The sequence below is a fragment of the Podarcis tiliguerta genome (genome assembly GCF_965153285.1).
Source record: "Podarcis tiliguerta genome assembly, chromosome: Z".
Lineage (NCBI taxonomy): Eukaryota > Metazoa > Chordata > Lepidosauria > Squamata > Lacertidae > Podarcis > Podarcis tiliguerta.
The window spans coordinates 9163236-9188776 of record NC_139553.1 but is presented as its reverse complement, the minus strand read 5'-3'; the positions used below and the strand labels follow the sequence as shown (position 1 = coordinate 9188776).

At 47.8% G+C, this 25541-nt stretch overlaps 1 protein-coding gene across 21 annotated transcripts in view; it reads left to right on the top strand.

Moving 5' to 3' along the window:
• Window positions 1–25221, top strand: part of EHMT1 (euchromatic histone lysine methyltransferase 1) — a 139541-nt gene extending 114320 nt beyond the window's left edge. For all 21 annotated transcript variants that reach the window (XM_083422873.1, XM_083422864.1, XM_083422860.1 and 18 more), the window contains 11 exons: window positions 510–611; window positions 1310–1414; window positions 3508–3662; window positions 6737–6904; window positions 7680–7824; window positions 9054–9131; window positions 9915–10030; window positions 13844–13930; window positions 18277–18355; window positions 19658–19833; window positions 23420–25221. In XM_083422873.1, the coding sequence (XP_083278999.1) occupies window positions 510–611; window positions 1310–1414; window positions 3508–3662; window positions 6737–6904; window positions 7680–7824; window positions 9054–9131; window positions 9915–10030; window positions 13844–13930; window positions 18277–18355; window positions 19658–19833; window positions 23420–23612 (1404 nt within the window). In that variant the 3' untranslated portion in view covers window positions 23613–25221. The remainder of the gene's footprint in view (window positions 1–509; window positions 612–1309; window positions 1415–3507; window positions 3663–6736; window positions 6905–7679; window positions 7825–9053; window positions 9132–9914; window positions 10031–13843; window positions 13931–18276; window positions 18356–19657; window positions 19834–23419) is intronic.
• The last annotated feature ends 320 nt before the right edge of the window (window positions 25222–25541 follow it).

The following is a 25541-nucleotide window of genomic DNA, read 5'->3' as shown; positions in this document are numbered from 1 at the left end:
CAAAAAATTAATTTTTGCCCCTGATTGCAAGAGGGTTTCAATCCCTGGCATGAGTAGAGAAATCGGAGTCTGAAATCCTGGAGGGCTGCTGCCAGTCAGTGTTGACAATACTGAGCTTGATGCACCAGTGGTCTGGGACTGTATTGGGCAGCTTCTCTTTGGGATGGGTCTCTAGCTCAGTGGTAGAGCATCTGCTTTGCCTCCATAAGGTCCCAGGTTCAATCCCTGGCATCTCCACGTAGGTCTGGGGCTGTCCCTTGCCTGAAATCCTAGAGAGCTTCTGCTAGTCAGTGTAGACAACACAGAACTAGATGGACCAGTGGCTTGACTTAGTACAGAACTCTGCGGTTTCTAATGCAAACGTATTGGGTTGAGGGCCTGCCTTCAGCTTGATGGGTCATATTATTTATGCTCTGGTCTCCAGCGTGCTTTCTTCCAGAAATCCACACTGAAAACATAGCAGTGACTTGAAGTGATACATATCCCTGCTTTTGTGTGTTCTTGTTCAGGATGCGGAAGGTTCCACCTGTTTGCACCTGGCAGCCAAGAAGGGCCATTATGACGTGGTGCAGTACCTCCTGTGCAACGAGCAGGTGGATGTCAACTGCCAGGTAAGTTGCTGCCCATGCAGTCCTTCCAAAGCATCAGGACAATGAGCCGTGTGTGGCAGACACTTGCACACTCAGAAAAATGCCCCCTCCCTAGACTCCCATATGCTGGGATGGGGGACCCTTTCAACTTTAGGGCCACACTCCCTTCTGGGCAACCTTCCAAGGGCCATGTGCCACTGGTGGGCAGAGCCAGAGGCAAAAGTGAGTGGAGCTACTAATGTTGGTTTTACCTTAGCACAGTAGACTAGTTTCTACACAAACAACCTCTCTGTCCTCCAACCAGGTGAGCAAGAGGCACTATTAGAATTCAAGAACGTGTTCCAGCCAGACTAAAACACTCAAGGAGGTTGCAAGGCAGGGCTGGTGAAGGGTGTAGCCTGGGGGAGAGTCCCAAGGGGCAGGACCTGAGGTTCCCCTTCCCTGCTCTGGGGTCTGGAGCTACACAAGATAGGTATGGTAATACCACATTCTGCTGCATATCTGCGGACTGCAGCCCATTAGTAGTAATAGGAGCTGGAGATGTTCTGCACAGCCAACATTCTCTACTCCTGGACGGTCTTAGTGCAGTACGGGAGCACATTTATTTGGAGTGATTAGTGCAACAGCCTGAGGTTTGCAGGCCTGAGGTTCCCCACACCTGGGCTGCCACCAGATGGAGCTTGGGGTCTGATCAAGCTGGGTTCTTCCTACATTCCCAGGATGATGGAGGCTGGACACCAATGATATGGGCCACTGAGTACAAACACGTTGAGCTGGTGAAGCTGCTGCTGGCCAAAGGGTCAGACATCAACATCCGGGACAATGTAAGTCTTGGGCTCTGCTCTGCTTAGTATTTGGTAGCAGTTTAAATTGTCAGGCCTGATCAGACTGCAGTTTCCATCGTTGCTGGGGATGGTGGGGGTTGGAGACTAGCAACATTTGGAGGGCGCCAGGTTCCCTATCCGTACTCTTTAAGAGCCCCCTGCCCCACCCTCAGGAGGAAATGCATTTTCTAAATAGGGACATTCTCCATTCCTTGCATGCAGTATAGAATGCTGCTCCTTAGACCCAGGGTGGGAAACCTGTGATCCTCTAGGTCAGTGCTCTTCAACTTTGGGTTGGGTCCCCAGATGTTGCGTTTATCATTCCCTCAATCTCCACCCAGTTTAGCTAATGATGAGGGATTATGGAAGTTGCAGTGCAACACCTGGGGCCCCAGAATTAAAGAATACTGCTCCGGGTGTTGCTGGACTATAGTTCATCTCTGGCCACTGGTCAACCTGGCTGCTGGGAGTTATAGGCTGGTCACATTCCCTTGGGGGGAGAAAACCCTTCCCAATTAACACTCTTCCTTGTATTGAGAACCAGAATTGGCCCAGGGATTGTGGTTCAGGGAAGAGGGGAACATTTTTCAGCTCAATAGCAGTGTTGGGCATTATAACAAGACCAACTCAGAACCTGTTTACTCAGGAGTAACTTTTGCCACATTTGGGGAGGCTTACTCCCCAGCAAGGGCTATAGGTTTGCACAAATCTTTCAGGTGGAACAGTGAGTGGGTTGGCATTTGCCTCTAATTCAAGGGTGGGGATTTTTTTTATCTCGGCCAGAGGTCCACATTCCTTCTAGGCGGCATTCCTGGAAGTATATACACTAGTGGTGAGTGGGGCCCGATGCAAAAGTAGATGGAGGAACAAATGCACATTTTCCCTTTGCACAAGAGGCTAGATTCCACACAACTCATAAACTCCTTCTCTGTCTTCCATGCAGACAAGCAAGAGGCATGATCAGAGTCCAACAAGGCCCCTGGACTTCAAGTTCCTCACCCATGACCTATACATATGCATTTGTCTGTGCACAGGTCTCTCTTTAGACTAATGCCAAACAGACAGGTAGTAAGGTGGCACAAGTGTATCAGGGGTCCTGGTCATCGCCAAGGTCCTACTTCTCCCATGTCCACAAGAGCATTTGTCTGGAAAGCCTGTATTTCAGTATCAACAAGGTTACGCCTTGAACACCAGGCTGCCAGAGGCAGCACAGAGCAGACACAACCAGTACTGTTGCCATTGTACACCTCTGCAGGATGAGGCTCATTTGCTGAGTCTCATTGAGATGGGGGAGCAGAGCCCTCAAGGAAAACACCCTCTCGCTCCCGGGGCAGCTGCTAACAGCTTTGGCCTATGATGTTGATAGGGAAGAAGAGATTTGGTCTTGTTTCTGTTCCTCCACTCCCACCCCGTGAAATATTTGTCCTAGTAGAGCCCTTAATAATAGCCCAGGAGGGGCTCCAGGCTGCTCTCCAGAGCTGAGCAGCAGTAGAAAAATCCACAGGCTCAAATGATAAAAAAAACTCTTTTCTGCAGCAGGCCAATCAGTATTCAAATCTTTCCAGATCTGGAGGGAAACTCTGCAGCCAGGAGCAATCAAGGGTTGCCCAGAGGCAGCCTCTGACTGAGGATGGTGGAGGCACGGCTGCCTCGCTCCATCCCTCTACAAATTTGCCAGCTGCTGGCCCCCCTAGGGGGACTTGTCTTTTCGAGACTTCCACGGGTGTCCTACATGTCTGGGTCACACAGTTCCTCTGCTAATACCTTCGTGTCTGTGGCAGCGTCTCCCCATGGATTCACCCAGATCATGCTGCGACCTGCAGACAAATGACTCATCTGTCCTTATAAGGCAAGGAGGGCAGCCCTCGCTTCAAGCTTCCCCCTCCCCCACCATCCTCAGTGAACTCGGAGGCGGCTGTTGCTGGGAGCTCCCTGCCTCACATGCCTGAAAGCACAGCTTGAGCAGCCTAGAAAAGGCAGCCCACGTACTGCAGGGAACAAGAGCTTAAGGACAGGGTAGTCCCAACCCCCCCTCCCTGGTGCCAAGGATGAGCACACTAAACTTTCTGTCCTCCCCCCTGCCAAATTTCCAGGAGGAGAACATTTGTTTACACTGGGCTGCTTTTTCGGGGTGCGTCGACATTGCGGAGATTTTGCTGGCTGCTAAGTGTGACCTGCACGCAGTGAACATCCACGGAGATTCCCCACTGCACATCGCGGCCCGAGAGAACCGCTACGAGTGTGTGGTGTAAGTACGCCCCACCCCCCAGGAGTCCCCCCCCTCTCCCTTCATTGCCCCCCTCATGGGCGTGGGGGAGGCTCCCGGGATGGACGGGCAAGGGGAAAGGTGATGCCTTGTGGTACCTTCCCATTTCTTCCACTCAGCCTCTGCTGAACATGATAAAGGTAAAGGGACCCCTGACCATTAGGTCCAGTCGTGGCCGACTCTGGGGTTGTGGCGCTCATCTCGCTTTATTGGCCGAAGGAGCCGGCGTACAGCTTTTGGGTCACGTGGCCAGCATGACTAAGCCGCTTCTGGCGAACCAGAGCAGCGCACGGAAATGCCGTTTACCTTCCCGCCGGAGTGGTACCTATTTATCTACTTGCACTTAGACGTGCTTTCGAACTGCTAGGTTGGCAGGAGCAGCTGAACATGATAGAGGTGTATAAAAGCTTTCCCCAAATGCACAATTTTGTACACTAAAAAGTTTATCTTAGTCTCGCAACACCAGAAAAGCTGAGCATTGCAGGAACAGTTTTCATCGTGCCATGCCTACTGTACTTCTCTATTTCTTTCATGGCCGAACCAAAACTCCTTTAAATTTCTTGCTTATTGTGGCTTTAAAAGGGGTTGGGGGACGACACAGCACATATTTGGAATTCACTTCCCCAATAGGTAATGATTACCACCAGTTTGGATGGCTTTGAAAGATGGTTAGACAGATCCATAGAGGAGCGTGCCAGTGGCTGCTACCCACAATGGCTACGTTCTCCCCTCCACCCTCAGAGGCAGGGAACCCGAGAATTGCAAGTTGAGAAACCACTGTTGCGCTCAGGTCCTGCTTGTGGGCTTGTTGTCAATCTTTTTTATTAAATGATTGCACACAGGGCAGACGTTCAAACATTAGATCTCAGTGCATTCAAAGGCCAAGTGCATGGCCTCAGGCAAGCTACTTGAACCTCAGCATGAAACGAGGGTATTTATGTAATATATACTGCTTTCACTGTCAGAGGCAGTATGCCCATGAATACCAGTTGCTGGGAATCGCAAGCGGGGAGAGTGCTATTGCACCTAGGTCCTGCTTGCAGGCTTCCCATCTGTTTGGCCACTGTGAGACCAAGAGACAGGACCAGAGGGACCTCTGGACTGATCTGGCAGGGCTCTTCTTACGTTCTTAAAAATGCCAAATGTCAGGAAGAGAGCAGTGCTTTGCTATTTGCTTTTGTAAAACAAACTCTGGCATCGGAGCAGTACATTTGACTGCCATTCTGCAAACAGTTGCAACCAATGGTGCTGCAATTTCTGCCACTGGAGGGCAAAGCAGCCTGAGGTTGCCCCCTAAGTGTTTATCAAGCGGGCAGACCTCCAGATGCCAGCGTTATTGCTCATGTATCAGGTCTGACTCTCTGTGCCTTTAGGGATGGGGAGCCTATGCTCCCTCTGCCCCCTAATGCTGTTGGACTACAGCTGTCACCATCCCTAACCATAGAGCAGTGGTTGTCAACCAGTGCTCCTCAGCACCCTGGTGTGCCTTGAATGACAGTCAGGTGTGCTGCAGGCAGCACCGGCCTCCATCCCTCCTTCCTTCCCTCCCTCTTCTGATGCCCCCTTGTGTCTCTGCCTCCCAGAAGCTCACACAGCTGTTCATTGCAGTGGCCCTGGCTGCTAGCTCTCTAAGTGAATGGTGCCATTGCTGCGTCCTGAGACGAGTAAGTTGCTGGCCTCACATTCAGCTGCCTTTGATCAGGGGCATCCACTTCCCAGGTCCCTGTGAGGTCCCTGTGAGGAAGTGCCTCTCTTTGGGGTGCCTAAGAGACCAGGGGCTGCTGGTGTAGTGGCAGAAACCACCACCACTGCTGCAAGTACTCCCAAGGAGGAGAGAAGAGAAGAGGCAAAGCTGAAGGAACCCTCCACAAGGGAAAGAGGCAGGAGGCTGCCAGCTCTGCAGGCAAGGGGCAACATAACTGGGCTCCTGAGGCATGAGTGTGTTTCTCCATAGGTGAGCAACAGAAAGAACGTAGTTGGTCAAGGGGGCCATGGACTCAAAATGGTTGAGAACCTCTGCCATAGGCCATGCTGACTCTGGTTCATGGGAGTCAGGCGTCCAATAACGTTCAGAGAGCCTCCCCTGTGATAGAGCTGTTGGCCACCTAAAACATGGAAAGGGCTTCCTCTTAGACAGGTCCATTTCAACTTTGTGAAGGGGAATGGCTGGAGCACAGTGGTGGAACACATGCTTGGGATGCAGAAGAAGGTCCCCCAGGTTCAAGGGCTTAGTACAGCCTCCCCCAATCTGGTGTCTTCCAGATGTTGGAATGCAACCCCTCTCCCATCATTCCTGGCTATTGGCGCTGATGGGAGCTGCAGTCGAGCAGCACTTAGAGAGCACCAGGTTGGGGAAAGGTAGTGCACGTTTTGAAGTCCAGTGCCTCTTGATGACTACTCCTCTAGCCACCCAAGGAGAGTTAGGCAGGCAGCTGTATTGATCATATACATGGATAGGCTTCATTGTGTATAATATACAGCCATTCTGCACAATCCTGTGAAGAGTTATCTGGGTATATGCTCCATTGAATTCAGTGGTGATTCCTTCTGACTGCACAATTCAGAGTAGAGCGACCTCACTCCAGGCTTCTCTGTCTGAGCACTGGAACGCTCTCTGCGTCATTCCACTTTTAAGTTGCCTTATACTGAGTCAGACCATTGATTCATCTAGCTTGGCATCAACTAAGCTGACAGCTCTCCAGGCTTTCAGACAGGGAGACCACCCCAGCCCTACCAGGAGAGGCCAAAGATTGAAACTGGGACTTTCTGTGTGCAAAGTAGATGCTCTAACCACTGAGCTATAGTGGTGGTGATGATGATGTTGATGTTAATTTTATTTGTACCCCATCCATCTGACTGGGTTGCCCCAGCCACTCTGGGCGGCTTCCAACAAAGTAAAAAAACACAGTAAGATATCAAACATTAAAACTTCCCTATACAGAGCTGCCTTGAGATGTCTTCTAAAAGTCATACATAAAGATAGCTGCTAGATGACTTAGGGCTACATTAGTTTCACATCTTTTTGGCTCCCGCCCTCTTTCCCCCCCACCTTGCAGCCTCTTTCTTTCACGTGGTTCGGACGTTGCCCTGAAAAACAAAGAAGGCGAAACTCCCCTGCAGTGTTCGAGCTACAACACTCAAGTCTGGGTTGCTCTGCAAATGAACAAGACCCTCAAGGATTCGATGCCTGAGAAGCCCATCCCGGTGGAGAAGATACTGAGCAGGTGTGAGAGGTTTGCCTGCCTCACCCATAGGCCACTGCCCTCTGCCGATGCAACTCTGGAGTGCCCTGGTGACGAGCTTAATGTTGTGCAACCAAGTGTGTAATTCAAAAAACAGGGATCTCTGGCGGCAAAGGGTCATTCAGAGAGTCTTGGCTACAGATTTTCAAGTTTGGAAACACCAAGATGAAATGTCAGTATGCTCTGCCCCCCCAGTCAGAGACAGTGATGCTTCTTAATATCAGTTGCTGGAAACCACAGTAGTGGGAGAGTGCTCTTGTGCTCTGGTCCTCCATGCAGGTTTCCTACAGGAGTCCAGGAGGCCACTATGAGAAGAATATGCTGGACTAGATGGGCCATTGTCCTCGTCCAACAGGGCTCTTCTTCAGTAATTAAAAGCAATGTCATACTGGTTCATTTATTGCTTTAGGACAGGCATAGGCAAACTCGGCCCTCCAGATGTTTTTGGCCTACAACTCCCATGATCCCTAGCTAGCAGGACAGGTCAGGGAAGATGGGAATTGCAGTCCCAAAACATCTGGAGGGCTGAGTTTGCCTATGCCTGCTTTAGGATGACTCTGAGTTGTACCCAGCTAAGTTCTATTAGAGTAGACCCATTGGAATGAATGGATCTGTGTTAGTTGCATCCATTAGTTTCAGTGGTTCTACTCTAAGCAGCACTAGCACTGGAGACAATACACAGGGAAGTGCTCTCGCTTTGTGTATCTTTTATTATTGTAGTTTAAAAGTGATTATTTTCTTCTCCCTGCTGCGACAGAGACATTGCCCGGGGTTATGAACGGATCCCGATTCCTTGCGTCAATTCTGTCGACGTCGAGCCCTGTCCTAGCGACTACAAATACGTTTCTCAGAATTGTGTGACGTCCCCCATGCACATTGATAGGAACATCACTCATTTGCAGGTTAGACAGGCTGCTTGCAGCTACCTTTTTGATCTTCTCTTTTTCTTGTCTCTCTCCTGCTATTTATATGATAGCCCACTTTGCACACGTTTCTTGGGGTGTCTTATGAAGAAAAGAAAGGAAGGCATACAATGTCCAGAATAAATGAATGAATGAATCTTTATTTGCATCAGCCATCGGCCATAGCAATAAAACAACAATACGATATACAGTACAATGTCCAGAGTTTAAAACATAGATTGAAAACCCCAAAGCAGCATTCGTGGTGCAAAAGCCCTCCTGAAATAAAAACTGTTTGGACTTCACACCTGAAATTTCTCCCCTTTCTCCTCGTCGTGAAAGACGAGGTTCACACCTGAGCAGGCTGCTCAGTCTCCCCCTCCTCTTTCTTGTCTACTCCCTTTACTCCTTTGCAGTTTGTGTGGGAACTGATGCACTCAGTTTTTCTTCCTCTGTCATCTCCTTTTGGAACTTAGGAGCTCATCATGGAATGTGAATATAGAATAGCCAGTTCCACCTACCCTACTCCCAATGTCTATTATGGCTGAAGCTGTGGAGCAGCTTAAGAATGGGACTGGAGCAAAACGGGGCTTGTAGACAGTCAGAGGATTGGCGGCAGCTGCATAACCCTGCGCACTGCACTTTGGAAATGCAGGCAATCAGCTGATCATTGGGAATTGTGGAGTGCTGTGCCCTTGCAGCCCTACATAGTCTGGTGAACAGGCAAAGATGAGTCCTCTTATGCCATTGCAATGTCAGGTGATTGGCAGGCAGTTTTACACCACCTGCCATTCAGACTTGGGCTGCAGCGGGTGAAGGAGGTCAGGATCCACTACCACTTGGAATCCAGCTCCTCAGCCCTGATCTAGAATAAGATTGCAGAATACAGGTGTCCATCCTGACAAATGTCCATTGCCTTCTTAAAGCCCTAACGCCACTAACGGGGCCCCAGATATTTGGTATTTCCCCCTCTGACAGAGAGCTTGAGCTCCGGAACCTCCATTGGCTTTCACAGCAGGATCCCTCCTCCTTTTTAATATCCTTTTATCTAGCACTACACACTAGTGACATGCAAAGCCTACATGATGCTTCTTCGTAGATCAACTAGCTGGGCCCCACAAGCCCTATGGTGGGTCAGCTCCTTGCATGCCAGCATCATGCAAACCTTTGGATTATGTGCACACACATACACACGTGTGACTTGCTGCTTCTTGCTGTTTTGCTTGCAGTACTGTGTGTGCATAGACGACTGCTCCTCCAGCAACTGCTTGTGTGGACAGCTGAGTATGCGCTGCTGGTATGACAAGGTGAGGACGTTTGCCTGCTTTCTCAGCTTTGTGGATTTGGAGGGGGTAGGTGGTGGGACTGGGGGGGGGGGGATCACTACTGCTCAGGCCTAGGGGGAGCTCCTCTTCCCTGTTAAGAGAATCCTCAGATGGGTTATCTCTCCCACTTGCAAATTAAGTTGTTCTTACCCCTCCAAGTTCCACCCTGCCTAGCACAATGTGCAGGGTCAGCTGAAAGACATAATCCTTTCCCCTTGAAATTCATAGTTTGATTTCCTAGGGGGGTCACAGAGGGTTTGATTTGGACTCATTGCTTCTGCAGAAGAATCTATGAGAATGCTTGTGGGCAGTATTGAGGGGGAAGGAGGGAGTCATACAGGTGAGATGTTGGGGAGCAGCAGCAGCACTGTAGCTCTTTGGGGGAAGGGGAGCAGAAGCTTTTTCAGAGGCAGGGCTGTAGCTCTGTGCTTCTGCTTTGCCTGAGGAAGGCCCCAGGTTCAGTCCCCAACAGGTTGGGCTAGAAAAATAACCCACCTCTGAAGGCTTGTAGGTAGAACTCGGAATGACTCTAGTCAAATGCTGCAGAGCTGCTGCCATTCAGTGTAGACTTCTGAGCTAGGTGGACTAGTGGTCTGACTCAATATAAGATTAATTCCTATGCTTACTTGAGGAGCAGGCCGGATTCCCTGGACCAGGATAGACCAGAGCTGTGGCATAAGTCCTCATTCCTCATTAAACATTGCAGTTCTTCCTGTGCACAGATGTGCACCTAATGCATCCCTTGTCCACTTGCCCTCTCCGCAGGATGGCCGGCTCCTGCCGGAATTCAGCACAGCCGAGCCGCCTTTGATCTTTGAGTGCAACCATGCCTGCTCGTGTTGGAGGAATTGCCGGAATCGTGTGGTGCAAAATGGACTCCGGTAAGACAGTTAACACTGTTCTTTTTTTTGGGGGGGGGGGCTGCTCACCCTGTTCTGTGACTGAGAGGCAGTGGGGTATAGTGGTAAGAGCAGGAGAGCCTGCAGCCCTCCAGATATCATTGGACTCCACCTCCTTTCAGCCCCAGGCAGTGTGACCCAGTGATCAGGAATGATGGGAGCTGTAGTCCAGCAAATATTTGTGACTGCTGTGGTTTGCAGTGCTGGACTAGGGCCAGGGAGACCCAAGCTCAAATGGTGCACTGGGGATAGTAGAATGCTTCAATAATCAATGGGTCTACTCTGAGTAGAACTTGAATGGGCACATCTCTCAGCTTGGGATTTAGAGAAAGTTGCTTATCATGAGGGAAGAATCACATGCACCATCCTGAGTTCCTTGAAGGATATAGTTACCTAAAACCCAAGGAGAGTTTTTGAAATGGAAAGGAAGTGGGGACCAGGAAGCCCAGATGCCTTGGATCACTGTTGTGAACCAAAGCAAATTCTGAAGGTTGACTAGGATGAGGAAATGAGCAGATTGTTAGAGCTGCTGGGATATTGTTGTCATGCCTTATCCTGACCCTGCTTAGCATTTCCTCTGACAGGGCCTTAACAACAATTATTGCAATAATGGTACTTGTATGGTATATGATGTGAACTATGGTGTATTTGAAAGATGCACTTTCATTCCATCTGAGTCTGTTGTAGAATTTGTAACCTTTTGCTCACTGTTCTTTTGATACTTGCCTCTGTCAGCTGGGTGGATGCCCTCAGTATTACTATATGTAATTGGATCATTACTGTATTTTGATCACCCTGTTGAATGTGTGCTTTATCACCTCCCTGGTGTATATGATTTCCCTTGCCTTTTTTTTTAAAAAAAAGGGGGAATCCTGGGTGCTTTTAAATGAAACTGTTCTATCACAGGTATTTTAATTATTTGTTTAATCATTATCTCTCCTACATGGTCGATTTAGGCAGAGGGAGGGAGAGCGGCCATCCCAAGAATCACCCACTAAGCTTTGTAACCGGGCTGAGATCAGAAGCTGTTGCAGCCCCTCCAGCCTCTACTAGTTGCTTATCTCATCCTAACCTTCGTTGCCAGGTTTTGAAGCCCTTTGTGTGAGGCTTTAAGCTGTACTTTTGTCATCTTCATTTCCTGTGTTGATTCGAGAAATGCCCTGGGCCTTCCTTTTAATGTATTTTGAAGGCGTTTTCAGGGCTTTGGTGTAGGAATGCTTAAATTGAGGTGCCGGCGGCGGAGGAGGGGGGACTTCCAGTTAGGCTGACGCTACAGGTGTATTCTAAGGTCTTCTTGGGATTTCTACAAATCCAGCGGAATAGCTTAAAATGCATTAACTTTTCCCTTCATCCCTCTGCTCTTTTCTCCAGTTATAAAAATGTAGCTTTGAAGCGGCCCATTCTACAGCATTCTGTTCAAGTTCCGGTTGCCTTCTTGATAGTGTGGTTTGTTTTAAGCCAGCACACTAGACTGCTATGGACTGATGGTTTGACACCCTTCTCAAAACAATCATCTTCATAGAATCATAAGAGTTGGAATGGGTCCCAAGGGTCATCTAGTGCAATGCAGGAATCTCAACTAATGCATCCATGACAGATGGATGGCCGTCCAACCTTTGCTTCAAAACCTCCAAGGAAATAGTCCACAGCCTTCCAAGGAAGTCCGTTCCTTGAGTTCTTCATAATGTATAGTCAGAATCTCCTTTCTTGTAACTTGAAGCCCTTGATTCGAGTCCTACCCTCCAGAGCAGGAGAAAAGAAGCTTGCTGCATCTTCCTTGAGACATTGGAAGATAGCTATTGTATCTCCTCTCACCTCTTTTCCAGGCTAAAGATACCCAGCTCTTTCAACAGTTCCTCATAAGGCTTGGTTTCCAGACCCTCCTCTGCCAGTTTGTCAATATCCTCCTTAAATTGTGGTGCCCAGAACTGGTTGCAGGACTCCAGGACATTATACTTCTGCTGATACTGTCTAGAATACCCCCCCCTTTTTTTTTTGCTGCTGTATCACATGTTGACCCATGTTAAGCTTTGTGGTCTACAAAGACCTCTAGATCCTTTTCACACGTACTACCTGATGAGCCAGTTTTCCCCCTTCCTGCATTTGTGCAGCTGCTTATTCCTGCTTTTAATTCTTACTCTTCCCTTTTATCAGATTGTAAATATTGCCTTTTTACTTGGAAGTGAGTCCCACTGAGTTTATTGCATAGGATTGTGGCCTTAATGTACAAGGGAACCTACAACAAAACGTTACAGTGTAAGGTTGCCAGCCAGCCTGTTCTTCCAGGATTCTCTATTCCAACCCCACCCACTCCTGCTCAATTTTGCATTTCACTTAAAACATGCAACATTTGGTGGCCGCTGAGCAAACTCAGCCCACATTGGACTAGATCTCTCTCTCTCTCTCTCTCTCTCTCTCTCTCTCTCTCTCTCTCTGTGTGTGTGTGTGTGTGTGTGTGTGTTTCTGTTTCATTAGGTATTCCCCTCCCCATATTCTTTCTACTTCTGCTAACATGGGGGTCCCCCCACATGCTGGCAAACTGGGAATATCACTCCGGCGTGCAGTTTAGGACATAACACACCTTTCCTCAGCAGAGTTTCTTTTTCTTTGAGAAAAATAAGACTTTCACGTAAATGTAAACTAAGCTTTAGTAATAAAGAAAACTACAACAAAACAACATGATGAGAGAAGCCAAATAAAACATGAGGCAAGTTTGAGGCAAGAAACAAGAAGAGGCAGTTGGTCCCTCATAACTGACACTCTTAACTGAACACACCCTGAAGAGAGGGGCTGATTTTGGAGCAAAGCACACAAGCCTCGCCCACCAGATACCAGGCACTCTACTATTCAAATTAGGCCCAAGTGTTTTTCTTACAGGGGCACACCATAGAAGTGGATTCTGGAAGTGCTGATGCTAGGGAAGCCATATCGGCTTCCTGCAATGATCTGCAAATATTTGAAGAATTTCAAGCTGGGGAGGGGGGAATAGATAAAACCAAGAGAAAGATTGTGTAGGTGGCACATCAAGAATTATTCCTTGAAGGCAGCCTACATGACTCACCTGAATTCTGATCGGTAGCAGAGACTGGATTCTGTTTTGAGTGTTTGGCTGGGAGAGTAAACTAGTCTGAAATGAGTCCTGTGGGCTGCAGGCTGACAAACAGCTTCAAGACATGTTGAAGAAGAAGAAGTGTCCAACTGAGTTCAGCTCAGAGTAGACCCGCTAAAATGAATAGATCTAAGCAAGTCATGTTCATTATTTTCAGTGGGCCTTCTCTGAGTAGGACTAGCATTGGATGCAGTCCAAAATAAAATGAAAATTATTGGTTTCTGCATCAAATATTCAAGTTACTTTCAGCTGGAAACACAAGTCTATAGAAATTAATCTGGCTGTTTCTGTGACACACATCGCCTCTGTTCCATGTAAAGCTGACATTACTTTATGCTGCAATTTTAGCTCGTGGGATAGTTTCAAAAACAGTTGATTTTTTTGATATTCCAGTTTTTAAACATGTTGACTTTTATTTTACAATTTTTCATATAAATTTTACATTCTTTAGGTTTCATCCAATGCTAGGCCTTTTCAGAATAGGCCTGTTGAAAATAATGGGCACAACTAACTTACATCCATTAATTTCGGGGCATCTGCTCTTTAAGTAGAACTTAGTTGGACACAACTTTGAACCCTCAGAGGTTTTGTTTGCAGCTAAGCAGGGAGCTAATTCTGTTAAATCTACAAATGCATTTTTAAAAAATTGAGTGCAAGTTCTCACAGGGTTGATCTTTGCCTTCCAGGATTCGATTACAGCTTTATCGGACGCAGAAGATGAGCTGGGGCGTGCGAACAATGCAGGACATTCCACTGGGGACCTTTGTTTGCGAGTGAGTGCCTTGCCTTTAGAAAAAAACTGTTGGAAGCGTGAGCCAGTGTGATGTGACAGCCAGTGTGGTGTAGTGGTTAAGAGCGGTGGACTCGTAATCTGGTGAACTGGGTTCGATTCCCTGCTCCTCCACATGCAGCTGCTGGGTGACCTCGGGCCAGTCACACTTCTCTGAAGTCTCTCAGCCTCACTCACCTCACAGAATGTTTGTTGGAGGGGAGGAAGGGAAAGGAGAATGTTAGCTGCTATGAAACTCCTTAGGGTGGTGATAAAGCAGGATATCAAATCCAAACTCTTCTTCTCTTCTTTCAACATAGTAGGAAGAGAGAACTCTCCTTAGAGCTTGTGTCACAAGGGCTTAAGCTTGCAGTGCGCCCCCACCCCCAAACACACACTTGCTTACTCAGACCCTTCCGTATGTGGACCCTTGAGTTTTAGCCCGTGTGCCATTATGCTCATATCTTGGAAGAGGCAATGGAATGTGGGTTCAAGGCCTCATATTCACCTTGAGCTCAGGTTTTATCCAGTTGAGATTGTGTGGTATGGACTTGGAAATATCCCAGGCAAAAGTTCATTTCCCCATAAGAACTGTTTTGTGTGGCCGTTCTCTCCCCTTTCTTAACGATCGGGCAATCAATAGGAATGCTGTTGAAATAAATAAATAAATTCTGCAAGGTTGCGAAGTGCCATTCACCAGCAACTTAACGTGATCTGTTGCACTACCTAGTATGTGACAGTGACAAACACCTCATGTGGTGGGTAGTGATGCACGTGCACACTCACTCACTCACCCTCCCAGTTCACTGCAACTAGTTGCCCATGGGCTTAAAACAGGGGTAGGCCACATGCTGAACCACCTCCACCCTGGTCCACTGCTAACCATGCTCCTCATTGTCCTTGTTGCTTTCTGTTCATCTGCTCTCTGAAAGAAGGGCAAGTGCTTGTGCGGCACCTCAGGCCTGGGGGCCAAATTTAGCCCATCACACTTCTCTATCTGGCCTTTGAGACTCTCTCCAGGATACACCCCTTCTGGCCATGCCCTGTGGACTCTGATAACGCCTCTTCTTTCCCTGCGCGGAGAGGTGTATGAAAGTGGAAACCTTTAATTTTTGCACGGCTTTGAATGTGGCCTGATTCATAAAGGCATTCCACCTCTGGTTTGTGGCCCTCGAGAAGACTGCCCATGAGGGGATGTGGCCCCCAGGCTGAAAAACCTTCCCTAACCCTGTCTTCATTCAGCCTTGCTTCCAGAGCCTCCTTCCCCACAGTAAAAAGAAATATCAAGTGCCCCTTGTGAAACCTGGTTCCTCAGCACAGCCTCAGGAAGGTTTGCTGCATTAGAAATTGGCCATGTTTTTACCCTGGGAGTTTCAGAAAGCTCTTCCAGGCCATCATTTGTTTCCCTTGGACTATCTTAAGTGGAGAGGAGATTAATCACGTTGATGTCTGGAGCCTGCCTGCTCTGGTGATTAATGAGCCTTCCTGGTTCTGCCCTTCACATCAGTGCAGGGCGCCTTTGGTTTTAGCGGCTAATCGCTCTCCCGCATTTGATGTCATAATCCTCTGTATGACATCACATCTATTTCTGTGGAAAAGAAAAGGAAGCACAGTGCCTATGGTGGAAGTGTGGACCTTCAACAACAGAAAGGGACAACTGGCTGTGAGCTCATACATGTGGACTTCATACATACAATACTTTGTGGAGTTAAGGGAGACTGTTTGCTTCCTTCTGTCCTGTTTTATGAATAAGAACATAACAAGAGCCCTGGTGGATCCACATCTGCTCCAGCGTCCTGTTTTCACAGTGGCCAAGCAGATACCCCAATGGAAAGCCTGCAAAGCAGGACCTGAGCACAGCAAGCAGTACTCTCCCAACAATTGGCAGTCAGAGGCAGTAGAGGTAGAGCGTACCCACTGCAGCTAGTAGCAGTTGACAACCATGAATTTGTTTTACTCCTTTCAAACCCACCCAATTTGGTGGCAGTGGATTCTATTAGCTTCCAACATTCAGCTTCATTGGGTGGTCCCAGGTTCTGGTATTTTGGGAGAGGGAGAAATGCTCATTTTCTGCTTTCTCCACACCTTGCATGGTGCCATATGCTTCTGTCATTGCCTCCCCCCCTCCTAAATCAGGTGGGGGACGGGACCTGTGGCTCTCCAGATGTTGCTGGACTCCCATCTCCTGCCGTGATCTAGCCAGCATGACCAATGGTCAGGGATGATGATAGTTTTCAGTCCATCAGCATCTGGAGGAGCTTTTCTAAACTAAAACGAAGAGCACATAAGGTGTCTCCTCAAAGGGTTAGTTTCTATAGCCCCTCAATCATTTTAGTTTCCCTTTTCCTGTACCCATCTCAGGTGTACAGTCAAGCTCCCACTTGGAGCCAAGAGAGATAAAATGCAGAGAAGTCACAACAGCTACAGAGAAAGCCTGCCTGAAAAAGCATTCCTTAAAACAAAACAAAAATGGCCACCTAAACATCCCTAATTGATTCCAGAGGGCTGGAGGTGCAACACTAAAAGCCTGGTTACTAGTACATAACTAAATGAACCTCTCGGGTATATGGCACTCTCCGCATTACCCCGTCAGAGGAGCACAGTTGCCAGGCAAGAGTGTCCCTTAGGTCTCGTATATTTCTTAATAACCTTTGAACAGCCTAAGGCAGTTCGAACCTCCAGAGCAAGCCTGATGGATGCGACTTTTCCTCAGCAGCCCAGGTGAATTTTTACAGCCTCTGCAATGCTACAGAACTGCTTGATGAGATGCAAAGTCAGAGGCTCAAAAGACCTGAGAAAGGAGGTATGCAGCGTAAAGGCAGCCTAGCTAGCAACCTTTAAAGTGTGTGTCTGTTGATTTCATATACTTACTGAATCTGTATCCCGTCCTTCCTCCGCAGAGGAGCCCAGAGCGGCAAACAGATACACAATTTAAAAACAGAAACATTCTAAAACAGATTAACACATTCTAAAAACAATTACAGCTAAAAGAGATCTAAAAGCAATTACAGTTAAAAATGTTCTTAAAGTAATTACAAGTAGAAATGTTATTCCTAGCACATCTTGTTAGAGTTGCTCTGAACCAGATTATTAATTTCTAATTAACCTGGAATGACATATTAGCATTGTTTAGGAGAAGGTGGGTGGAAACAATTTCACCCTTAAATGTGCCCATATGTTTAGGAGGCCAACCTTTTAACCACACTCACCAATGAATCTGGAAGAGATTGTGATGCAGGAGGGACACTCCAGAGTGGCCACCATAGCAAATGGTCAAGGATGATGGGAGTTGTAGTCCAGCAGCACCTTGAGGGCCACAGGACCCCCACCCCAGCTTTAAAGGATGCTAGGAGGCAACTCGTGTGAAGTGGTCTCACTGTGTCTTGGAAAAGCTGCAGGCAGAAGAGGTGGAGCCTTCAGGGTGACCAGATACCTCTGCAGCCAGAGCAGGAATGGGAAGACCCTTTGGTCTCTCCCTAGGCCACACCCCTCACTGGTCTGGCTTCACATTATTGAGTGACTTTGTCAGACTGAAAATGCTTTGGGGGCATCTTTAACAGACTCATTGGTATAGAGCAGGCATCCCCAGACTCGGCCCTCCAGATGCTTTGGGACTACAGTTCCTATCACCCCTGAACACTGGTCCTCTTAGCTAGGGATGATGGGAGTTGTAGTCCCAACACATCTGGAGGGCCGAGTTTGGGGATGCCTGGTATAGAGTAATGGAGGCTGCTCTGCTGGGAAAATGGAGCCCAGGCTAAGCAACACTCGTTTGCCCTCACATGCCTGCCATCCTACTTACAACCAGCCCAGGATGTGCTGGCCTTGCCTGTAAGCTTCCTCTTGTTTAGTCTCAGTGTTGTTCCCATGTAGAACTCAGCAGGGCAGAGCAGGACAACATGTTGGCATCACTTGTCATTGCCTCTGGACCCACCTACTGTTGGTCTCCCTGCCATCCGCCCTACCAGTCCCAGGCCAGCAAGTGCCTTCAGCCTTTTCAGACCCAGGACCCTATTTTAACCCAAATATGCATTGGAGGACCCATTTATTTATCTCTTACCTTGTAGTCTAGCTCCTCCTACAGTTCATTAAAGGCCACTGCTCTGGAGTAACATGCCAGGCTGTGGCTTTTTCCTTCTGGGAACAGAGTGCAAGCTGACCCCTTGAAGGGAGCAGTCATTCAGGTCACCCAAAACCTGTCAAAATGGAGAGGACCGGGTTTTGGGATGTTAAGGAGGAGGCTGTCTTGGAAGGAGGTTCTTTTGAATGCATCAACTACCGTATGTCCAAATCTCTTGCAAAAAAAAAAGGTCATTAGTCTCCAATTCTGGTTTCTCATTTCTCCTGCAGGTATGTTGGAGAGCTAATTTCTGATTCAGAGGCAAATGTACGGGAAGAAGACACCTACCTTTTTGAACTTGGCGACCAGGTAGTAAATTTGAAGGGCTTGTAGGACAAGCAGAAAGTGCTAAAACAAATTCTGCCTCTTCCCCCCCGCCCCGCCCCCCATTTCACCATCTGTAAGTTGGTGTGACAGGAAGCTCTTCTCGCCTTTTAGGGAAAGCAAAACATCCTGTAGAATTGGGAAGGGGAAAGGGCTGAGAGACTCAGGGGACAGATGATGGGGGAAACTGGGACGTCTTCTTCTGGGCCACCGGCTCGTAAACAGCCTCTGCTGAGCACGACTCTTTGCCCAAAGGTGATGGGGGGGCGGGAGGGGAACAAAGATTAGTTACCAAGGATTGTATACAACGCTAGTCCTGCTCAAAGTAGACTCACTGAAGAATAACAAACACTATTTAACTTGGATCCAGTAATCTCAGTGGGCCTACTCTGAGTAGAACTTAGTTGGGTACAACCCTGAAAGGCAAAATGCCTCATGCAGACCCACTTCCACCATGGGGCATTAGTTGGATGCTGCCTCTTAATAACTTTTAATTCAGTTGTTTTGCTTGTTCTTAAGGCCGTATCTACACTATGCATTTAAAGCAGTGCGGCACCACTTTTAAACAGTCATGGCCCTCCACCAAAGAACCCTGCGAACTGAAGGTGTTAAGGATGCTGAGAGCTGCTAGGGACACCTACTCCCACTCGCAGAGCTACAATTCCCAAAGTGTTTTAACAGTCAATCCTTCTTCCCAAGGAATTCTGGGAATTGTAGAGGAGAAAGGGTCAGCATAGTGCAAACGCATCCCCCCCCCCCTCACAGGGTACTCTGGGGATTGTACCTCTGTGATGGGAATAGGGAGTTCTCCTAGCAGTACTCTGCACCCTTAACAAACTATGGCTCCCAGGATTCTTTGGGCGAAGTGGTATAAAGATGCTTTTATTGTATACTGCAAATGGGACCTTGGTCTCTATTGACTGAAAAGTATTCAGTGGGGGGGGGGGTGGAAAATGAGACATTTGGTCCTGTTTCCCAACTCTAGGAACTGTAGCTCTGTGAGGAAGAATGTGGGGGGTGGGTGGGTTTCTTCTAGCAGTACTCTGCACCCTTAACAAACAGTTCCCACAATTCTTCGGTGGAAACCATGACTTTCAAAGTGGTATAAGAATTGCTTTAAGTACATGGTGCATACGGGGCCTAAGTGAGTGGCTAAAATACCTGCACAGGATAACTCTTCAAATAATTTCCTCCAGCTCCAGCAGAGATTGATTTTACATGGAACAAAAACTCAGGTCTAATCAGAGGTTCTCTCTCTGTGTCGTCCCCCCCCCCAAACTTCCTCAGGACAAAGACGTGTACTGCATAGATGCCCGCTTTTACGGCAACATCAGCCGCTTCATCAACCATTTCTGCGAGCCCAACCTGACCGCCATACGAGTGTTCATGTCCCACCAGGACCTGCGCTTTCCCAGAATTGCATTCTTCAGTACCAGGAATATCCAAGCGGGAGAAGAGATTGGGTATGTGTAAGAGGAAGAAGAGGAAATGGCAGGAATGGAAAGCAGGAGGAGGAGGGAGGAAGAAGAGTTGCTTAAGCACAGGGATGGAGGCAGCTCTTGGCCTGTCAGGGACAGCCATTCCTTCAGGGATAATATTTGTGTGGTGGGGGGTCAGATTGTGGGCATCTGTGGGTATAGTGCCTGTAAAGGTAAAGGTACCCCTGCCCGTACGGGCCAGTCTTGACAGACTCTAGGGTTGTGCGCCCATCTCACTCAAGAGGCCGGGGGCCAGCGCTGTCCAGAGACACTTCCGGGTCACGTGGCCAGCGTGACATCGCTGCTGTGGCGAGCCAGAGCCGCACACGGAAACGATGTATAGTGCCTGTACATCATGTCTAATCTCCAAGTGCTAGAAACTCACTCTTTGGGGGAAGGGAGCGGATAAGTGCTGGGAATTGGGATTATGGTTCATCAGTTCGCAGGGAGGGGAATTGCTCCCCCTTGACCTCCTGCCCCATCTCCATGGATGCCCATGGGTCACATGCTAGCAGTGGGGAGGTCTGAAACCAGGAGAGGTCTGGGTCAGAGCCTACCCATTTCCATCTCCCTGTTCTGCAGGCTCCTTCTCTTTGGGTTGTATTCAACAAAACAAGGTCACACTCGGACCATACATTCAATGTGCATGTCATTGAATTGTGGAACTGCAGAGTTGGAAAGAACTACAAGGGTCATTAGTTCAACCCCCCTTGTACCCACAACCCCAAGATCAAAGAGTCTCGTTCTCTATTGACTGAGCTATATCAAAGCTCATGACTTCTCCCTCAGAATCCTGGGAACTGTAATTTGTTAAGGGAGCTGGGGATTGCTGCTCTTAGGGTGGGGAACCTATCCTCAATTGATGTGCTCATGCTAACGTCAGATATAACCCCCCCCCCCATAAAAAATCTCATATTTCTCAGGGACAGATTTATTTTGGCAGCACTCTGCACTGATGGCTTTCAAGGGGCTTTGGAAATTAGGTTGAGGGGCTGCAGCCCACTGCTGTGGCAGCCGCTTGTTTGATTTTCTGGATCTGCTTTCAAGCGTTCCTCCAGCTCTGTGCATGTGTTGGCCTCCTTCAGATCTGCGCATGTGTGTTCACGCCCTCACCCCTTGCCCCAGCTTACTTGCACAGAAGCCATGAAACAGATGCTGAGAAGTGACACTGAAAAGCAAATCAATCTACATAAGGAGGCGTCTGCAACTTCCTGCTCATGGGAACCCATTGCACCACAGTAACAGACTATCGGCTATGCATTCGGAAGGTCACGGGCAGCATTCGAAATTAGCTGGGTGCCATTTGCACTTTGTGACCAGCAACCGGCCTTCTGAGACTGAGTGGAAATGCCTTGGCACCTAGCATCTCCACCTGCCTGGCTGCAGCAAAAAGATGCACGTCTTTTGCTGCTGGACTACCCCACAAAACACCTGATTCACCTGGCAGCACAGCAGCAAAAGACGTGTCGTCTTCTTTTTTTTACTGCCAAGCGAATCAGGTGTTCTGCACTCATCATTTGCTGCTGATCTGCCCTGCAGAACACCTGATTTGCCCAGGAGCAAAAAATAAAAAAATACTTTTTTTTGCCATCACCGCACTGCCAGGTGGATCATCTGGTCTGGTAATGTGGAAGAAGAAGAAGAAAGTGCCTAGACATTTTGTTTTGGTGCCCACAACCTAGTTCCCACATGGCTCCTAGCTTTCCTATCTCAGTTTCTAACACTGTTCAGAGGTTCAAACCCCTGGTATCTCCAGGTAGGACTGGGAGAGACTCCCAATCTGAAACCTTAAGGAGATGCTGCCAGTCAGTGTAGACAATACTGAGGTTGATGGGCCAATGTTCACATTATAAGGGGCCATGACTCAGTAAATGCAGATAGTTGCTTGTTCAACTATTTTTTGGGGTTGGGGTATGGGGTTGGTGTGGGGAAAATGAATTTTAAAGGTGTGGGGGTCATTAATAAGCTTGAACTGAGCTTGATAAAGCTTTCCTAGCTTTCTGCTGGCTCTTAAGATTCTGTTTCATTTTTAAAATGTATGTTGCACTTCCCTTTCTTAAAATCACTGTATTCCTTGTTTATATTGGAACTCAACTTGTCAATATTATAGAAACAGAAAAAGCTGCCTAATTACTGATTCAGACCATTGGTCCACCCAGCTGATTATTGTCTGCACCAGGCATGGCCAAACTCGGCCCTCCAGCTGTTTTGGGACTACAACTCCCATCATCCCTAGCTAACAGGACCAGTGGTCAGGGATGATGGGAACTGTAGTCCGAAAACAGCTGGAGGGCCAAGTTTGGCCTTGCCTGGTCTACACTGACTGGCGTAGTCTTGAAGCTGTGCATATTCCATCAGCTTAAATTGCCATTCTACTTTAGTTGGAATCTCACTCATTTTCCATTTTTGGACTAACAAAACATGGGCCGTAGTAGTGGCATATAATAAATAACCTTTTTTGACACCTGGGAAATTCCGTCTGCATTATCCCCAACAAAAAGGACTCTGGATTTTTGGGGAAGGTACTTTTAAACTTGTTTTTCAATTCATTATGGATCATTTCCCAATACCCTTTTACAAGTCCACTACAAATGGATAAAATGTTCCCTCAACCTCCTTGCATCCCCAGCACTTATCTGATTCAGTCTTATACATCTTAACAAGTCTACTCGGAGCTAAATACCATCTGTAAATCATTTTCATGTAGTTCTCCTTCAAAGAATTAACATGCCGTGAACTTCAAATAACTTTTCCAAAGTTTCCCCCCGAGGTGAAAGTCTATACCAAGGTCTAGTGCGGGCTTCCTTCAACCTCGGCCCTCCAGATGTTTTTGGCCTACAACTCCCATGATCCCTAGCTGGCAGTACCAGTGGTCAGGGATGATGGGAATTGTAGTCTCAAAACATCTGGAGGGCCGAGGTTGAGGAAGCCTGGTCTAGTGTTTCCATCCAGCTGATCCTTATAAGAACTACTAAACCCTTCTTCAGGCATTCACCCCCACTTTGGCTTTTGCCCCACCCACTTCATACATGAGAGGGAGGCGGGTGACGCTGTGGGTTAAACCACAGAGCCTAAGACTTGCTGATCAGAAGGTTGGTGGTTCGAATCCCCACGACGGGGTGAGCTCCCATTGCTTGGTCCCTGCTCCTACCCACCAAGCAGTTCAAAAGCAGGTCAAAGTGCAAGTAGATAAATAGGTACCACTCAGGCGGGAAGGTAAACGGCGTTTCCGTGTGCTGCTCTGGTTCATCAGAAGCAGCTTAGTCATCCTGGCCACATGACGTGGAAGCTGTATGACAGCTCCCTCGGCCAATAAAGCGAGATGAGCACCGCAACCCCAGAGTCGGTCACGACTGGATCTAATGGTCAGGGGTCCTTTACTTCATACATGTAGCCCTTGGGAGACTGCTTCGAAGGGAGTGGGGGCCTCAGTTGGTTGGTGGGGGAGCCCATTCCCCTGTGTTGTTTTTGGTGGTGGTGGAATCAACTGTGCAGCTTCCTCCTGTGTATATTTGCCCAGAAATACAACTCACCCCCCTTCTCTCTCTCTCTCTCTCTCTCTATTTCTCAGGTTTGACTATGGCGATAGGTTCTGGGAAGTCAAGGGCAATTACTTCAGTTGCCTTTGCGGCTCTCCCAAGTGCAGGTACACCAGCGCCATCCTGGCTCAGAGGCAGGCCAGCACTTCCTCGTCCCAGGAGGTCTTGGAGACCCGGCTCCCTGACACGAGCTCTACAACAGCAGTGGCAACAACCTCCTTTTGAGGGCTTTCTACACACATAGAAAGAAAAACAAAACACCACCACAGATTGTAAGATATTTCTTTTTTATATATTTTCAAGAAAGGAGACTTCCCCCTCCCGTTAAAAAAAAAAACCCCAACACAAAATACCACCCCACAGCCCTGCAGCAGTCCAGCTTTGAGGCGCTGCTATCGAGTGTTACTGGAGAAAGGAACCAGGCACCTTGTGCTTCGTCACAGATGACGCAGGTCCGCCCTGCTTTCTTCTTGCACCCACAGCAGACCAGGAAGTAGCTGGCTTGCGAGCACAGGCCCAGGGGCAGCTGCTCTCATCCTTCCATGCTGAGAGGCCCTTGAGAGAGGCCTCTCTTAATGTGATCCCTGTTCTCCGAGCCAAGGAAGAGGTCTTCCGCCCACCCACTTGATTCCCCCACCTGAAAGGAGAAGATTTGACTGAACTGCTGATGTTGCATCTCTCCAGTTGTAGTAGAACTCTGAATACTTGATGAAATGTGATGATGATTATGGTGATGACGATTTCTTGAAGCCAAACCCACCTCCTTGGCACAAGCACCGGGGCCAGCTTAACCTTTGCAGGCAGACCTTCCTTTCTCGCTCATCGTCCGAGGATTGAAACGGAACTTCTTTCGAACAAGGTGCCTGCCTTAGCCAGCGTATTTGCTGTTCTCCGTCACAACCTCTTAATTATTTGTCCAAGCCTCACAGAGGTTCTCCCAAGTCCAGATAGGGGCTTCTTCATTACAGTTTTCATTTTTTTCCAGTGTTTCGGTGCATACACCCCTATCGTGCAATGAGAGGCTTGGAAGGATTCCTTACATAACACTAACTCTGGAAAAGGAATTGAGGATTTTTTTTCCGTTTGTTTTCCCATACGGAGAAACTGGCACTTACAGAGAGGCCCTCTTACAGGCATTTCCTGAAGCAAAAGCTCCGCCTGGGCACCCCTGAGAACATGGTGGCAAATGTGGTCTATCTGTGCCATCGCCGTTTTTCCGATTTCATTCATTTCCTCCCCGTGACTCCCCACTTAAAGCTACATATTGTGAGGTTGACGGTTGGATCGAACTGATTTCTCTTGTACCATACTGGGGGGAGCTGAACAGAGAAGCAACTCACCCGAGCAACTCAACGGTGCTGATTTTAGTGTGATTTTTTTCTCACTACTACGTAAAATGAAATTTTCAATTGTATAATAAAAAGAAGAAAAAAAAGAAAAGAACAAAGTGATCTTAGTATAAAATGCAGGGACGACAAAACCCACAAGACCTTTTGTTAGTATTGTAGTGGGAATAAAATCTGTCATCACCTTTTGTGCGGTGGTAAAGCAGATCATCTTTTTCCCCATTTATCTCTTAAATACTGTAATTAGTGCAGTACCAGGTTTGGGGACTTTTTTGTTTTGTTTTTTGTGGGGTTAATTTTTCTTTTTTTGGAGAGGGAGGGGTGCATCTCTTCTAAACCGTTCATATTGCTGGGTGGTCTTTACCCCCCTTTTCCTTTCTGTTAAATTTTTTTTCCTTTTTTTTTTTTGAGTTTCAAAGGTTCCCACCTTTGGGCTCCTGTCATTTCCTTGTTCTGTTTTCAATGAAATCAATAAAAAGTGCATTAAACATTTTGCCCCCTTTGGCCTCTTTAGTCTTTACTAGATTAATTTTTTCCAATACTCCCCCTTGAGCACACTTTTACTATGCACACTTTTATTCTAGTTTAATTAATCCAGGAACAATTATCATCCTCATAGCAGGGTTTACTTTGCAGCTATATCACATGTTTATAAGCAGCTCAGAAATCAGGCAATAACAATGGCATTTGAACATTTCTGTAACATTTTTCTTTTTTAGTGCTCATAGGACTTTGTGTTACGTTTTTGTATTGTGTTCCCAAGAAGAACCCTGAAAGGCAAGTCAATCATGGCTATCCTCCTAATCTG